This window comes from Mya arenaria, chromosome 17, assembly GCF_026914265.1.
Source record: "Mya arenaria isolate MELC-2E11 chromosome 17, ASM2691426v1".
NCBI classification, from domain to species: domain Eukaryota; kingdom Metazoa; phylum Mollusca; class Bivalvia; order Myida; family Myidae; genus Mya; species Mya arenaria.
The window spans coordinates 47,065,028-47,082,315 of NC_069138.1; the positions used below are offsets into that span (position 1 = coordinate 47,065,028).

The window sequence follows — 17,288 nt, forward strand, 5'->3', positions numbered from 1 at the left end:
TACCTTAGACTCTTTAAAGGTACATATTAATGCCTTACAAGGGGTGGGGGTGGGGGCTGTAATGACATAATATGAAATGTACAGGAAGACACTGAACGAGATACACACAACTTAAAACTGTACATTTTCAGTAACATATTCGGCTACCAGGTAGTTCCATGGTGTGATTATGAATAATAGTGGATATTGTAACTATGATGGACGTGAATAGTAAGTCATATGTTCTACTACCAGGTCGTTCCATGGTGTGATTATATCACTTTAATTGCCATTAAAATCGTGTTTGAAAGTCATGACCACCAGTGCTGGTGCGACAACTGATAACGATTGTCGAGACTAACCCTCGTAAGGCGGCTTTCAGTTCATCTCAAGTAAGGTAAGAGTGTACATATGCTTTTATAATTCTTTTTTGTTGTTTGATAAAATAAAGATAAACTAGTATTGAACAAGGGGGTTATGACTTAACGTCGACGTTACTTCCGTTGTTTTGTATATTATGATAGTTGAGTAAAACGATCGAACCTGACACGGCGTGTTGTTTACTGACTCAGTCTTACAAAGATATTGTGGCTGAAACCGGTACTTGTCCGGCTTGGTGAAAACAAACCGAATTCACATACACCGAGGCCGGAAATTAAAACCCGGGATGCCTTGGCGAGAAGCAAGCGCCCTTATCACCGCACTGATCGGACACGAACTGAACAGTTGACTTAAAGATTTCATTCTATCATCTACAGGTGTTTACAATATACCGAAATGGGGATTGGCTACGTAGTTATTGCGCTTTCATTTGTTGGCATCTGCCATGGGTGAGTACCACATATTTTGGCATCTGCCATGGTTGAGTACTACATTTGTTGGCATCTGCCATGGGTGAGTACCACATTTGTTGGCATCTGCCATTGGTGAGTACCACATTTGTTGGCATCTGTCATGGGTGAGTACCACATTTGTTGGCATCTGCCATTGGTGAATACCACATTTGTTGGCATTTGCCATTGGTGAGTACCACATTTGTTGGCATCTGCTATTGGTGAGTACCACATTTGTTGGCATCTGCCATTGGTGGGTACCGCATTTGTTGGCATCTGCCATTGTTGAGTACCGCATCTGTTGGCATCTGCCATGGGTGAGTACCACATTTGTTGGCATCTGCCATGGGTGAGTACCACATATTTTGGCATCTGCCATGGTTGAGTACTACATTTGTTGGCATCCGAGATGGGTGAGTACTACATTTGTTGGCATCTGCCATGGGTGAGTACCACATTTGTTAGCATCTGTCATGGGTGAGTACCACATTTGTTGGCATCTGCCATGGGTGAGTACCACATTTGTTGGCATTTGCCATTGGTGAGTACCACATTTGTTGGCATCTGCCATTGGTGAGTACCACATTTGTTGGCATCTGCCATTGGTGAGTACCACATTTGTTGGCATCTGTCATGGGTGAGTACCACATTTGTTGGCATCTGCCATTGGTGAGTACCACATTTGTTGGCATTTGCCATTGGTGAGTACCACATATGTTGGCATCTGCCATGGGTGAGTACCACATTTGTTGGCATCTGCTATTGGTGAGTACCACATTTGTTGGCATCTGCCATTGGTGGGTACCGCATTTGTTGGCATCTGCCATTGTTGAGTACCGCATCTGTTGGCATCTGCCATGGGTGAGTACCACATTTGTTGGCATCTGCCATGGGTGAGTACCACATTTGTTGGCATCTGCCATTGGTGAGTACCACATTTGTTGGCATCTGTCATGGGTGAGTACCACATTTGTTGGCATCTGCCATTGGTGAATACCACATTTGTTGGCATTTGCCATTGGTGAGTACCACATATGTTGGCATCTGCCATGGGTGAGTACCACATTTGTTGGCATCTGCTATTGGTGAGTACCACATTTGTTGGCATCTGCCATTGGTGGGTACCGCATTTGTTGGCATCTGCCATTGTTGAGTACCGCATCTGTTGGCATCTGCCATGGGTGAGTACCACATTTGTTGGCATCTGCCATGGGTGAGTACCGCATCTGTTGGCATCTGCCATGGTTGAGTACTACATTTGTTGGCATCCGAGATGGGTGAGTACCACATTTGTTGGCATCTGTCATGGGTGAGTACCACATTTGTTGGCATCTGCCATGGGTGAGTACCACATTTGTTGGCATCTGCCATGGGTGAGTACCACATTTGTTGGCATCTGCCATTGGTGAGTACCACATTTGTTGGCATCTGTCATGGGTGAGTACCACATTTGTTGGCATCTGCCATTGGTGAATACCACATTTGTTGGCATTTGCCATTGTTATGGGTGAGTACCACATATTTTGGCATCTGCAATGGGTGAGTACCACAATTGTTTGGCATCCGAGATGGGTGAGTACTGCATTTGTTGGCATCTGCCATTGGTGAGTACCACATATGTTGGCATCTGCCATTGTTGAGTACCGCATTTGTTGGCATCTGCCATGGGTGAGTACCACATTTGTTGGCATCTGCAGTGGGTGAGTACCACATATGTTGGCATCTGCCATTGGTGAGTACCACATTTGTTGGCATCTGCCATGGGTGAGTACCACATATGTTGGCATTTGTCATGGTTGAGTACCACATATGTTGGCATTTGTCATGGGTGAGTACCACATATGTTGGCATCTGCCATTGGTGAGTACCACATTTGTTGGCATCTGCCATGGGTGAGTACCACATATGTTGGCATTTGTCATGGGTGAGTACCACATATGTTGGCATTTGCCATTGGTGAGTACCACATTTGTTGGCATCTACCATTGGGGAGTACCACATTTGTTGGCATCTGCCATGGGTGAGTACCACATATGTTGGCATTTGTCATTGGTGCCAGCGTTTAAATGTGTCAACAAAGCAACTGCATATGCTTTTGCTCTGACGCTCCAGCGTAGGGTTTTCAATGTTTATTTAAAGCTGAACTCTCAAAGAGTAAACGTTTTAACAACTGTCCTAAAGTTCTCACTGGTGGAAAACCAAGTCATGTCTTAACAATATAGCATGGTACTTATTAAAGGCCTATAAGAGATTTCGTTGGAAAATGGTAGAATATAAATTAATAAACTCATTGTGTCAAACTGTTCTATGTGGTGATTTCAGAGGATTTATTTATCGTTTATATTTCATTGCTCCTATAGGTTGGATATGAGTCGGTTGCAGCCGTACAATTTTACGGCAGAGATCATGTTCATCGTGGAGGATTTAGACCAAGACGGGATCATGACTGTCGCCGAGATTGACACCGTCTTCGCGCAATATGACACCAATGGTATCGTTTTAACTATGTATTTACGTAATTGAAAGAGATTCAGCTCGTATGCCCTAGGTCTAAGACATTGTTTGTTTCGGGTAACCCGACCCTACATGATAAAAGGCGCCGACTCTAGTAAAAAATCCACACAAAAAAGAAAAGAAAGAAGAAGATCTTCCCACCAAAAACCCATTTTTTGAACAGTATTAGTATTTTTTTTTGACAGAATAAAGTTCCATAACAAGTAGTAACAGCAATGTTTGAGCGCTGTTTTCAAACAAATGCGCTTGACATAAAGTATATTGGAATACACATCCCTACCTACCCTACCTAGTAAGTTTGGGGATGTTTCCCTAGAAAAACATCTTTTTGGGCCCTATGTTGCTCGACATTTTTACTTTCTTTTTGACATATGCCATATATTTTGATGATATTCGTTGTATTTCATGGGTACTGTTTCATTTACTTTATGTTTTATATCAATACTGACTTCTTTTTTCTCGTCCTCCCACTCATGGAGGTCAGAATTTATTTTATACTACCGTACTTCATTGTAAAACACTGCAAAATGCAAATGGCTTGCACTACACATAAATCGATATATGTTAACTAATCTGAATATATACTTGTTTGAAATAGTTTGCTGTATTTAAGACCCTTAAAGCCTGGTTGAACACCGTATATGTGTCCTGTATTACATATGTAACCTGAATTAAATATATACATGTATTTACGTTTTTCAAAATAATGTTTGCGTTGAGTATAAAATAAAAATGACAATAAAACGACAAATGAAAAAAAAGGCCTCCAGTGATGATCAACGCCAACAGGGTCTATCAATAACTGATTCATGTGTAAATTATTTATATTTATATTAAAGATTAGCTAGACAACAAAATAGCATACACATGTACTATAAATACCAAGCGGGTATATAGATAAGGCCTAAAATGGTTTGTTTAGGGTTACATCATTTTTAAAAATAGGATGGGTAGGTAGGCTTTTTCATTTATTTTTTTATAAGGCTTTATGTAAAAATGTCTTTTCCATCATTAAAAATGGTGTTAAAGTAATCTTCTGTATAAAACATTCAATGTTTTAAACTAAATATTGAAAAGCACTTAAAGAAATATTCTTGTTTTTGGGGCCTTATGAAGCTTACCTATTTAGAAAGTCTCATTAGAATTTAATTGTGTTGTTTCATTTGTGGCATATGTCCTGTCCTTCTTACCTGTATGACAAAATAATTTTACGTGATTATAGCACAGCGTACAGTATTTCTTGACTTTAACATTTGTCCCCAATCTTCATGTGATGAAATAGAGAGCCTTACTAGTTCACATTTATAATTTATATCTCTGATGCCGACCCGGAGACAGCTAAAGTTCATTACTAAGACGAGGCGAGGGGCAATGTTTACGAACTGTCTCAATTCTGAGTTCACACTCAAGTTGCAAACCTGCGTTACTTCATTTCATTGTAACTTAACTTCCCGTTGATTATTTGTGATGCATTTGCTAAACGTTAATTATATTTGAAGCTGACATTTATTTTTGTAAAACGTATGGTATAAATACGATTCTTTGTAATTTTATAAAAATGCTTTTCTGTGTCTGAGTTTTAACTCAGACTTGAGACTGTACGTAATCACGATCCCTGTAGTCATGTTACAGCAATCAGGACCCGATATCTCGAAATCTTAAGCGCAGCAATCATAAGTAACTAATTTCAATAAGCTGACATTCTTACTTGCTTTTACTAAAAACAATATGGTTAATCCTGATTATCATCAAGGCCATTTCCTTTTTTAAACTTGTTCAAAAACACTAAATAATATAAATATTGCACAAATTATAGCAAAACAAAAATAGTGAGTTTAACTTAATCCTGGTATAAGGGATTAAAGCTATTCCGAGAAATTGGCTCTAGGTAGCCTTGTTTAGTTTGTTCTGCCATTTACCTGTTTGTTTACATCGATTTTGACCCGTGGTGAACAACGTGAGAACCCCGTTGAAGTCACGTGATTCCTTACCATGATGACACAATACATGCATGTTATCCGTTACATATTTTGACCCCTCACTTCAGGCGATGGAAAAGAGAGCCGACACGAGTACACGGCGTTTATATGCGCCGCTGATCCTGCCCTCTACCAAATTAGCCACTATTTGTACGACGCATACGACGTCAATGGTGACCATAAACTCGATTTGGTCGACTACGAGGGCTTCCACAATAATATGGATAGCAACAGTTTGTTATATTTATCTATATAAACTTTACCAAGCTCGTATAACCTCTACTGCTAACGAATGCAATGTATGTTATCAGATATATGCGTTAATGTGTACAAGCCAAACTACTGTATGTGCAAGTAGACGTACAACCGTGCAATATCTCCCATGTCTACAATATGAGTAAAAGGCAAACACAATTGTTTGAGTGAATATTTGATTTGTGTGCACTTATGAAAGCTAAACGTTTTAACTTACAGACGATGGACTACTCAACATGGAAGAATTTGTGGCCTATTGGGTAGCAGTAAGTGTTTTACTTTTCTATCTCTACCCCACTTAGAGATTAAGAGTGGGGACGCGCCCGACCCTCAACGCACTCTCCCCTCTCTCCCCGACCACCTTAGCTAGTTAACTTTCCTTATGTCAACATCGGATGGAAGTAATGAGTATAATAGACCAGACTGCACACTTTTCCAAACATTTATTATTAATTACCAAATTGAATATATGAGTCACATCTCCAAGTTGTTCACGCAAACTCCTCTCTCTCTCTCTCTCTCTCTCTCTCTCTCTGTCTCTCTCTCTCTCTCACACTCTCTCTCTCTCTCTCTCTCTCTCTCTCTCTCTCTCTCTCTCTCTCTCTCTCTCTCTCTCTCTCTCTCTCTCTCTCTGTGTCTCTCTCTCTAATTATACATATATAAAACCGTTCCTAATATTTTGTCTATTCAGCTACTCACGAGTATTGAATCCGTTGGCAACCATCAGCACGGACAGTCGCACGAACACGGCGCTCCAGCTTGCCATACCTAACCATGACGTGTTTGACCACATTGCTATGTTTGCGGAGTGATGAATTAAAAATAGAAACGCTTTTGTGGTTACTTTATACTTAATTTGAGTTTGGCTGTAGAAAATGATGACTTTCATGTTCGAGTCAGTGTCCTTCAAAAAAAAACAGTATAGCACTGCTCATGTTCTCTCTGAGAAGAAAGCATTACGGCGCTGCCCCAGCTCTGAGAAGAAAGCAGTTCAGAACCGCCCCTGTTCATTTTGAGAAGAAAGCAGTACAGCGCTCCCCCGTTCTCTGTGAGAAGAAAGCCGTTCGGAACTGCCCCTATTCACACTGAGAAGAAAGCAGAACAAGGCTCCTCCAGTTCTCTCTGAGAAAAACGCAGTTCAGAACTGTCCCTGTTCTCTCTGAAAATAAAGCAGTACAGCACTGCCCCGGTAAACAATGAGAAGAATGCAGTACAGCGCTGCCCCTTTCCACTCTGAGAAGAAAATAGTACAGCACTTTCCCTGTTCAATCTGAGAAAAAACAAGTAGAGCATTGCCACTGTTCACTCTGTGGAGAAAGCGGTACAGCACTGCCCCTGTTTACTTTGAGAAGAAAACACTAAAGCACTGCTTCTGTTTACTCTGAGAAGAAAGCAGTACAGCACTGCCTCTGTTTACTCTGAGAAGAAAGCAGTTCAGCACTCCCCATGTTCACTCTGAGTAGAAAGCAGTTCAGAACTGCCCCAGTTCTATCTGAGAAGAAAGCAGTACAGCGCTTCCCCTGTTCACTCTGAGTAGAAAGCAGTTCAGAACTGCCCCAGTTCTATCTGAGAAGAAAGCAGTACAGCGCTTCCCCTGTTCACAATGAGTAGAGATCAGTACAGCACTGCCTCTGTTCACTCTTAGAAGAAGCAGTTCAGAACTGCCACGGTTCACCCTGGGAAGAAAGCAGTATAGGGGTACCCCACTTCTCTAGGAGTAAAAAGCAAAACAGTGCTGCCCATGTTCACTCTGAGAAGAAAGCTGTTTAGCAATGCCCCTGTTGTCTGTGAGTAGAATACAGTACACCACTGCCCCTGCTCAGTCTCAGTAGAAATCAGGAGAGCACTGCCCCTTTTCAAGCTGATTAAACTGAGTAAAAACAGTTCAGCATTGCCCCTGTTCACTCTGAGTAGAAAGCACTACAACGCTGCAACTGTTCACTCTGAGAAGAAAGCAGTATAACACTTCCCCTGTTCCCCTCAGTAAAAAGCATTACAGCACGGCCCCTGTTCAATATGAGCAGAAAGCAGTATAGCAATGCCTCTGTTCACTCTGGGTAGAAAGCAGTACAGCACTGCCTCTGTTCACTCTGGATAGAAAGCAGTACAGCAATGCCTCTGTTCACTATGGGTAGAAAGCAGTACAGCAATGCCTCTGTTCACTCTGGGTAGAAAGCAGTACAGCAATGCCTCTGTTCACTCTGGGTAGAAAGCGGTACAGCAATGCCCCTGTTCACTCTGGGTAGAAAGCGGTACAGCAATGCCTCTGTTCACTCTGGGTAGAAAGCAGTACAGCAATGCCTCTGTTCACTCTGGGTAGAAAGCAGTACAGCACTGCCTCTGTTCACTCTGTGTAGAAAGCAGTACAGCACTGCCTCTGTTCACTCTGGGTAGAAAGCAGTACAGCAATGCCTCTGTTCACTCTGGGTAGAAAGCAGTACAGGACTGCCTCTGAGTCTGAGAAGAAGAACAGTACAGCACTGCAACTGTTCACTAAGAGAAGAAAACACTAAAACACTGCCCTGTTCAATATGAAAAGAAAGTAGTGCAGCACTGCCACTGATCACTCTGTGAAGAAAGCACTACAGCACTTTCTCTCTTCTCTATAAGAAGAAAGCAGTATAGCACTGCCCCTTTTCTCTATATAAAAACATTACATCACTGTCTCATTTCACTATGAGTAAAAAGCAGTACAACACTGCCCTTTTGACATAGAAAAGAAAGCAGGATAGCACTGCCTTGTTTTCTATGAGAAGAAAGCAGTGCAGCACTGCACCTTTTCACTCTGTTTAGAGAGAAGTAAATCACTGCCCCTGTTCAGTTTGTGTAGAATGCAGTACAGCACTGCCCCTGTTCACTCTGATTAGAAAGCAGTACGGCACAGCTCCTCTTCACTCTCTGAAGAATGCAGTACAGCACTACCCTGTATACTCTGAGAAGACAGCAGTACAGCAGTGCCACTGTTCACTCTGAGTAGAAAGCAGTACACAACTGCCTCTGTTCACTCTGGAGAGAAGGTAGTACAGCATTGCCCATGTTTACGCTGAGAATAAAGCAGTACAGCACTGCCCATGTTCTCCAAGAGATGAAAGCAATTCAGCACTGCCCCTGTTCGACATGAGAAGTAAGCAGTATAGCGCTCCCCAGTTCTCTCTAAGAAGAAAGCAGTTCAGAATTACCCCGGTTCACCCTGTAAAGCAAGCAGTTAGTGCTCCCCGAGTTGTCTCTGAAAAAAAGCAGTACAGCGCTTCACCTGTTCTCTATGAGAAGAGAGCAGTATCGCACTGCCCCTGTTTTCTATCAGATGAAATCAGTACAGCACTGCCTATTTTCACTCTGAGTAAAAAACAACTGCCTGGTTCACTCTGAGAGGAAAGCAGTACAGCTCAGTCCATCTTTACCCTGAGAAGAAATCAATACAGCACCGCCCCTGTTCTCAATAAGAACTTTTAGTTCCCATAGGAATGGTCATTCACTAAAAAGGCCGTCGTCAATTCTTGTCTAATTGTTATCTAGGGAAATAGTTAATTTTAACTAAATTTATTTATTTATTTTTAACAACGATTGTAAAGTAACTTTATTAACTAAAGCTTGAAATATTCTTATGCTAATAAAATCAGGCAAATTACAAACAATATTTGAAATAGCCATAATCAGAAAATGTAAATATTACAACGTCGGCCAGAACGGCAGCGTCGTGGAAAGAAAATTATTTTAATATCTTATCTCCTTATAGTATGTCCTGATTGTATGTCCTTATAAATACTCTTGCTTTATTCTTATGAAGTTGAATGAATTGTTTTGAGCAGGATGGCGATCGTGTGAGGTCTTTGTTTTAAATATTTGAAAAAGACGTATTTCGTCACATGGGCTCCGTTGATTCCAAAAACAAACAAAAAGAGTGTCTTGTCAAATAATACGACGCTTGACACGTTATTGATTGGACTGAAATATATCGTATTGGTTATCATAAGCATGTGAGTTTGTTTGGCCTTAATTCATCAAATGAATTTAAAACTAAATGCAACATCTTCAGCCTGTGGATCGACTTCATACACGAAGGATGCATACTTTAACGTATCACATGGAACTAACTACTGAAGAGGCGGATCATACCGTCGCAATGCATCCATAACAGTACAGCGTGTATTGATTGATTCCACTTGTACCTCCACACAGTAGCTTAAAATTACGCTCACGGGAACGGAGCAATGACAAACAAACTCAAAATACCGGTTTGAAAGAAAAAAGTGGATTTCAACTTTTGCGTAAAATTGAATCATTTGAATTTTAAAAAGGCCTCGATAAGATCATATTTATCTTAAGGACATTATGCGAGTACACTTACCCTTGAGTAATTGTTTAAAATATGCCATATAATATAGTTCGACTGATACGCAAACTAGTCCAAACGAATGGCAAAGATAGCGAAGTAACGACATTAAAATCATCTAATCGCTGAATAATTTAAGAAGAATTAAATTTAACTTTATCAACTCAACGTGCCGGTTTTTAAGTAAATAAAACACTTGGATTATCGGACTTAGGTTGGAGTTCATAGTTTAATAGTGTTAACAGTTTCATCATGTCTTTAAACCTATCCGGAAAGTCATTCCTTGTGACAGGCGCGGGCCGCGGACTGGGGCGTTCCGTTTCCGCCACCCTTCACTCCTATGGCTGTAAGGTGTACGCCCTAAGCCGGTCCCTGGAACCTTTAGACTCCTTAGTGAGGGAACACCCGGGAATCATACCGATACAAGGTGATATTGCAAATATCGAGGATATCAGTGAGAAATTGAAGGACATAGAAGCATTGGATGGTTTAGTGAACAATGCTGCAACGTCTAGGATTGAGCCAGTGTGTGCAATAGATTGTACGCGCGATTTGATGGCGTCTGTTATGGACGTCAATGTTTATGGGACTATAAATATAACGCAGATCGTGGCAAGAAAGATGATTGAGGCAGGAAAGAGCGGTTCTATTGTGAATGTGTCCAGTACATGGTCACTTCAGGCAACACCTCAGTGTATGGTCTACACTGTATCAAAGGCGGCGCTGGACATGGTATCCAAACAGTTTGCTTTAGAGCTTGCACCGCACAAGATCAGAGTCAATTCCATCAATCCAACATATATTGTACCTGAAGACGATAAGCATTTGGATGAGGACCGAGAGTCGCCGTTTGCATCGTACTTTCGGTCACATACTCCAGGCCGGCGACTTTGTGGCACAAGTGAAGTGGTGTCGCCAATAATGTATTTGCTCAGTGACCTGTCCACTATGGTTTCCGGGACTGTAAATGTTGTAGACGGCGCTATGCTGTCATCATTTAGTTCAGCTTCCACGTTTAATGACATATTTAATATTTAATCGTGTATATGTAGATTATGTTTCGATTGTAAACAAAGCTCAAATAAGTAATGTGAATGACGTTATAGGACGTAAACTTCTTTGAAGTCTGGTGAACATTATTATCACCGACTTCGGAAGAATTTGGACATGAGCCACACTGAACACTTTGTGGCAGACCATTGTTAAAAATCCTGTGCAATACAGCAAAAGTGATGATCTGTAAATATGAATATATTTTAACGTTATTTCCTATAAATTGCAAAATATAAAACCAAAATATTAAAAAACACTATTTTATCGATAGACGGTGTGAAAAGCACTGTATGATACTTCTCTTCAATAAATTGCACAGTTGACAAAGAATCTACATTGTTCTAAGTTATGATGTCAGTGTTCTGCTGTTCCATGTAAGTGACGTCACGCGTTGTGGTGACATGGGTGCCCATTTATCAAGTTCACCTAGAACGGCCGCCTCAAACCTTAAAAAGTTTGTTTAGTTGATAATTAAGATGCTATACAGTACCAAGCAATGGTTTCACTGCAACCCATACTGAACAAAATTTTGCATTTCTCTTTGTATTAATACGGTAATCAAAACTTTACCAAACATAACCCTGCATTTCTAGTACAATTTTCGATACGTAGAAGAGGGCTTTACCACTTACTTGTGATTTATATCGAGTTTATGCACGGCCTGTAAACGCCAGCTCCACCACTTTACGGTGGTGCAAAGAAAAAGAGCTGTCGACACTTCCGTGGTGGAGCTGTCCCCTGTTTACATGAACAAACGTGAGTATGATTTATATTTTATTTGAGAATTTCATTTAACGGACATATTTCGGAGATCGGAGAATGTGGTACCGTGTAAGAACACTTCTACTGTAGGCTGGTAACTATTTCGTTTCAATATTGTGCAAACTGTGGTGCCAGGAGCTTTTACCCCGAATCAGACTTGTGCATATTTTGAGATCTGATTGCATAGCAAGTACATTTCGGTGCTTACACACCCCGTAAGACAATCTCACGCATGCAAACATAACTGTTATGTATTGTACCTAAGCCGGAACACAACAAAACTAATAAGCACTTCTTAAAAACGAAAAATGCACGTATTTATAAAAGTGGTGGCGCTGTTGCCCTAGTGGTGGCGCTGTCGAGTAGTGGTGGCGCTATCGAGTATGTTTTGCTCTTGAAGTAATATAAAAAGTTAACGCTTTTGGAATAAATACTTTAGTTGCTATATTTATCATTCACTGAACATTATGCTGGTTATGCATACTACTTGCGGAAACAAAACTCTTCGCGAATTATCTTAACCTTACTTAAAACTATTTCGAAAACAAACGGCTATGTGCTGTTATACATATATGCTATATACATCCGAGGTTGTTTTCGATAAAAATGGCCGAGGAGTTCCGAATGATCACTCTATTGTACAATGTGATTATAAATGCACTTCCGGTTCAAGCAAACATTCGGATCATTTAGAGGCAGCTCCTATTTACTTTTCGCGAGTCTTGAAATGTCAAGAGCGAATGACACTTTTAGTACCCATTGGTATGGTCATTCACTAAAAGGCCGTGGTAAATTCTTGCCTTATTGTTTTCTAGGGCAAATGTTAGTTTTAACTTTCTTTATTTTTACAAGGATTGTGAAGTAAGGTTTAGGCCTCGGAAGCGTCAGTTTGAAGGTGCAATGAATCGGAGGTTAGCCAGCGTTTGTGAAAAGGCAGTTGTTTACCATTGAAATATTCTGTAAATAAATTCCAAGCTCGTAAGTACTACCGGCTTTCTTAAGTAAGAGTGATACTTTGGCATGGCTTTGATACATTCTTTGTAAGGACAATTAGACGACGTAAAAAAACAGCGCCTTGGTAAGACGACCTGGCGGCAGAAATTTAGTAAGCCAAGGAGGGATTGCAGGTTCTTAAGAGTTAGTTTACGTGACCGAGGTGCCGAAACCTAAGCCCCATAAGCAGTCTAAGTTTGTCTAGTTTGTCTTGGGGCAATATGGCCTCCATTGTAGTTGAGTCTAATTCCAAACCCATAAATGTGATAATTGATGTGGCGTTTTCAGTTTTTTCGTGTTTAATTGGAACACCGATTTGAGAACAAAATCCCCAAAAACGGTCTAAATTGGATTGGCAAACGACCGAGTCTGGCGGGCCGATAAATAGAAAATCGTCCAAGATATGGACTATGTAATTAATCTGTAAATACCTTTGAGCGGCGTAATGCAGGCCGGAGCTAAATCTTTCAAAAATTGCACATGAGAAGGATAGTATCATAGAAATATTGACCATTAAATTTCAAACCAAGCAGATGGTAATCATCTGGATAAACAGGGGTTAATCGAAAAGCTGGATCTATGTCAGTTTTACCAAAAAGGGCCCCCTGACCTATGAGAAGAAGTTCGTGCACGGCGTCGTCGAAAGAACTATAGGTGACAGATGATAAATCTTGATCGATGAAATCGTGGACTGATGTACCATGAGGCCAACTGAGGTGATGAATGAGCCGATACTGACCTGGGGATTTCATTGGTACTAAACCAATCGGTCTTATGCAGAGGGTAGGTAAGGGGGATTGACGAAGGGCCCTTTAATACGACCAGTATCCAGCTCCTTCTGAAGCTTGGCACAAACCATGTCTTGATTTTCAGTACATGACTTCAGATTAGAATGGGTGGGTAGGCGAGGACCGTGGTAACCAAGTCTGAAGCCTTGAAAGAAATCTGCAACGATGTATTTGCTAAACTGATAACACTTTAAATACTTGGATAGAACACCATTTTTGACTGGAGTGACTATGTCGAGGTTATTTATTGTATTTGTTAGCTGGAGGGCGGTTTGTGGACAATGTTTTCTCCCACCTCAGATAAGTAGATCCAATAATTAACCATGCTAGAAATTCTTATCTTGCCCACAGGCGAAGATAAAAATGCCCGTATGGAACTCCTTTTTAATGGTCACCACATTGTAAATACCTCCCTTGTTGAAGACTGTCGTCTGTAGCATCATGGAAACCGTGTCTTCTGGCAATATTTAGAACGCTAATTAATTACTTATCGCTTTAAATGTCACCATAAAACAGTTTTCACGCACCTATCAAGAAATAATGCTTCACTCTCCTTAGAACTATTTAAAGACCGATTTGACTATTAACATAATCTGAATCACTGCGCGCATATCCATGACAACCACGAATTATCGCATATCCATACGCAATTATTTTTACTAAGCACAAAAGAGTTCCAGCAAAAAATACATTTTTACTTAATTTTGTTTAACTGAGGTGGGAGAAAAAGCTTCTACCATAGCCGCTCGTGTAAGATAGGTCCATCCCAACCCTCGCGCAGGATGTTTTGTGGAAACTCGGTAAACCTCGTTTATGCACCCTACTCTCGGGTCGGAATGAACCTCTCTTACACTCTCGCCCATTGAAGATACTTATAATCTCCTTATAGTATGTCCTGATCGTATGTCCTTATAGTATGTCCTTGTTAGATTCGTATGAAGTTAAATGAATTGTTTTTGTGAATGAATGCGACCGTCCGAGGTCTTTGTTTTACATAAAGACGTTTTTAGTCTCAAGGTCATACCCATAACACACAAAACGGGTGCCTTGTCAAATACTACGACGTTTAACAGATTTTGATTGGACTGAAATATATCGTATTGGTTAGCATAAGCATGTGAGTTTGTTTGGCATTAATTTGAATCAAGTGGATTTAAAACTAAATGCACCTAACATGAAAAGAATGAATTAGATAAAATCCAGACCGAGTGTGCCAGAATTGTAACTGGTTGTACACGTTTTGTTTCCTTACGTCTTCTTGAAGTTGAAACTGGCTGGGAAAGTTTACAAACTAGGCGCGAAATGCACAAACTTCTCCTTTTCTTTAAAATGTAAAATGGGTTCACTCCTAATTATCGTTCAAACTTGGTCCTCCCAACAGTAGGGCAAGTATTAACAAGATCTCTCAGAAATTCATCTAAAATCTCCATTTCTAGAACTCGCACATCATTGTATATGAACTCTTTCCTTCCTTCGGCTATCTCTTCCTGGAATAGTCTTCCAGCTGAAGCAACTTCTTTAGATACCGTGTCTGGTTTCAAAGAGTATCTCAAGTCAGTTACTTCTAAATCTAGCAAGTTATTCTATTATGGGAAGCGTAAGCTTCAAGTCCTACATACTCGTTTATGAACGGAATGCAGCTCATTAAACCATCACCTTCATTCGAAAAACATCGTATCTTCTCCACTCTGTATTTGCGGACGCCAAGAAACAACATATCATTTTCTTCTTTTATGTCCACTCTACTCCGATCATAGACTTTCTCTGATCGACTCAGTGGAAGCACTGACTGAAGTAACTCTTCGTTCACTATTGTATGGTGCTGACACTCTGACTGAAGAACAGAATTTCAAACTGTTTGATGCAGTCTACCAATATATTCACTTAACAAAAGGATTTGATTAATCGACTCCAGTTTAAATCCATCCCATGACTTTTACTCTGCCTTCCTTCTTTCCTTCTCCTATCTCAACATAGCTTATCATTATCTTCTTTTGCATTTTTTTTTTTCATTATCTGATATTAAATTCCTTTAAATTTGAAATTTTACCACCGTTCTATCTAAAATCATCTTACTACTCTGAGAGCTATCATATTAATCCTTTATTTAGTAAAACCTGCATTTAATAATATTGCAAATAACCATTAAAGGAAAGGAACTTTATTAGTTAATTCTACCGTTCCATTCCTTTATTTTATATGTTTGTAACAAATGCTGTATTGTTGTTTTTCTGCATAATAAATATGTTAAAACTAAAACTAAATGCAACATCGTCAGCCTGTGGATCGACTTCGTACACGATAGATGTATACGGTACTTTAACGTATCACATGGAACTAAATACTGAAGAGGCGGATCATACCGTCGCAATGCATCCATACAAGTACAGTGTATAGATTCCACTTGAACGTAGCTTTGAATTACGCTTACAGGGACGGCGCGGTGACAAGCAGACTTGAAATACAGGTTTGAAAGCACAATATGGATTTCACCTGTGTACAATTTAATAATTTGAATTTTAAAAAGGCCTCGGTAAGATCATATCGTAATGACCTTATGCGAGTACTCTAACTCGCGAGTGGTACCGCATATCATAAAACAACATTATTTAAATGCGCCATATAATTTAGTCCAAATGACATGTAAACAAGTCCAAACGAATGACAGTGACGTTTAAAATCACCTGATTGCTGAAAATATAAGACGAATTTATTTTAACTTGATCATCTCAACGTGCCGGTGTCTAATAAATCAAATATTCGGATTATCGGTCTTAAATCGGAGATCATAACTTGTGAGTGCTTGCAGCTTCATGATGTCTTTAAACCTATCCGGAAAGTCATTCCTGGTGACAGGAGCGGGCCGCGGACTGGGGCGTTCCGTTGCCGCCACCCTTCATTCCCACGGTTGTAAGGTGTACGCCTTAAGCCGGTCACCGGAACCTTTAGAGTCATTGGTGAGGGAACACCCGGGAATCATACCGATAAAAGGTGATATTGCAAATATCGAGGATATCAGTGAGAAATTGAAGGACATAGAAGCGTTGGATGGTTTGGTGAACAATGCTGCAACGTTAAGGACTACCCCAGTGTGTGCAATAGATTGTACGCGCGATTTCATGGCCTCTATTATGGACGTGAATGTTTATGGGACTATAAATATAATGCAGATCGTGGCAAGAAAGATGATTGAGGCAGGAAAGAGCGGTTCTATTGTGAATGTGTCCAGTATATGGTCACTTCAGGCAACACCTCAGATTATGGCCTACACTATATCCAAGGCGGCACTGGACATGGTAACCAAACAGTTTGCTCTAGAGCTTGCACCGCACAACATCAGAGTCAATTCCATCAATCCAACTCATATAGTACCGGAAGTCGATCAACCTTTTGATAAAGACCGAGAGTCGCGGTATGCATCTTACTTCCAGTCACAAACTCCGGGCCGACGACTGTGTGGCACAAGTGAAGTGGTGTCGCCAATAATGTATTTGCTCAGTGACCTGTCCACTATGGTTTCCGGGACTGTAAATGTTGTAGACGGCGCTATGCTGTCTTCATTTAGTTCAGCTTCCACGTTTAATGATATATTTAATACTTAATCGTGTATATGTAGATCATGTTTCAATTGCTAAACTGTACTCATAATGCCACACTAATTTGAATGACATTATTGAAGGAAAACTACTTGGAAGTCTGCTGTACATTATCATCGAATTTGAAGGCTTCAGGAAGAAAACCAACTGGGACAAGAACGAAACTGCACACTTGTAGTAGACCTTGTTAAAAATCGTGTGTG

The 17,288-nt window shown here is 40.4% G+C and overlaps 3 protein-coding genes across 3 annotated transcripts; all 3 read left to right on the top strand.

Annotated features, from left to right (window-relative positions):
• The first annotated feature begins 327 nt into the window (after positions 1 to 327).
• LOC128224899 (uncharacterized) lies at positions 328 to 6,393 on the top strand. Its single transcript, XM_052934989.1, has 6 exons — positions 328 to 376; positions 738 to 809; positions 3,173 to 3,303; positions 5,374 to 5,538; positions 5,780 to 5,826; positions 6,252 to 6,393. Exons 2-6 carry the CDS (start codon positions 757 to 759, stop codon positions 6,330 to 6,332), a joined length of 477 nt encoding a protein of 158 aa, XP_052790949.1. The 5' UTR covers positions 328 to 376; positions 738 to 756; the 3' UTR covers positions 6,333 to 6,393.
• Positions 6,394 to 10,064: 3,671 nt separating this feature from the next.
• On the top strand, positions 10,065 to 11,215 carry LOC128222704 (L-xylulose reductase-like). Its single transcript, XM_052931798.1, has one exon. The coding sequence runs from the start codon at positions 10,146 to 10,148 to the stop codon at positions 10,929 to 10,931; it is 786 nt and encodes a 261-aa protein (XP_052787758.1). The 5' UTR covers positions 10,065 to 10,145; the 3' UTR covers positions 10,932 to 11,215.
• A 5,090-nt stretch (positions 11,216 to 16,305) lies between these two features.
• On the top strand, positions 16,306 to 17,091 carry LOC128223555 (carbonyl reductase [NADPH] 2-like). Its single transcript, XM_052932831.1, has one exon. It carries the CDS (start codon positions 16,306 to 16,308, stop codon positions 17,089 to 17,091), a length of 786 nt encoding a protein of 261 aa, XP_052788791.1.
• Positions 17,092 to 17,288: the final 197 nt, after the last annotated feature.

Coding starts and splice junctions, on each gene's coding strand:
- LOC128224899 (XM_052934989.1), top strand. CDS start 757: ATGGGGATTGGCTACGTAGTTATTGCGCTTTCATTTGTTGGCATCTGC. Junction 3,304..5,373: donor CGCGCAATATGACACCAATG/GTATCGTTTTAA, acceptor CCCTCACTTCAG/GCGATGGAAAAGAGAGCCGA. Junction 5,539..5,779: donor CAATAATATGGATAGCAACA/GTTTGTTATATT, acceptor TTTAACTTACAG/ACGATGGACTACTCAACATG.
- LOC128222704 (XM_052931798.1), top strand. CDS start 10,146: ATGTCTTTAAACCTATCCGGAAAGTCATTCCTTGTGACAGGCGCGGGC.
- LOC128223555 (XM_052932831.1), top strand. CDS start 16,306: ATGTCTTTAAACCTATCCGGAAAGTCATTCCTGGTGACAGGAGCGGGC.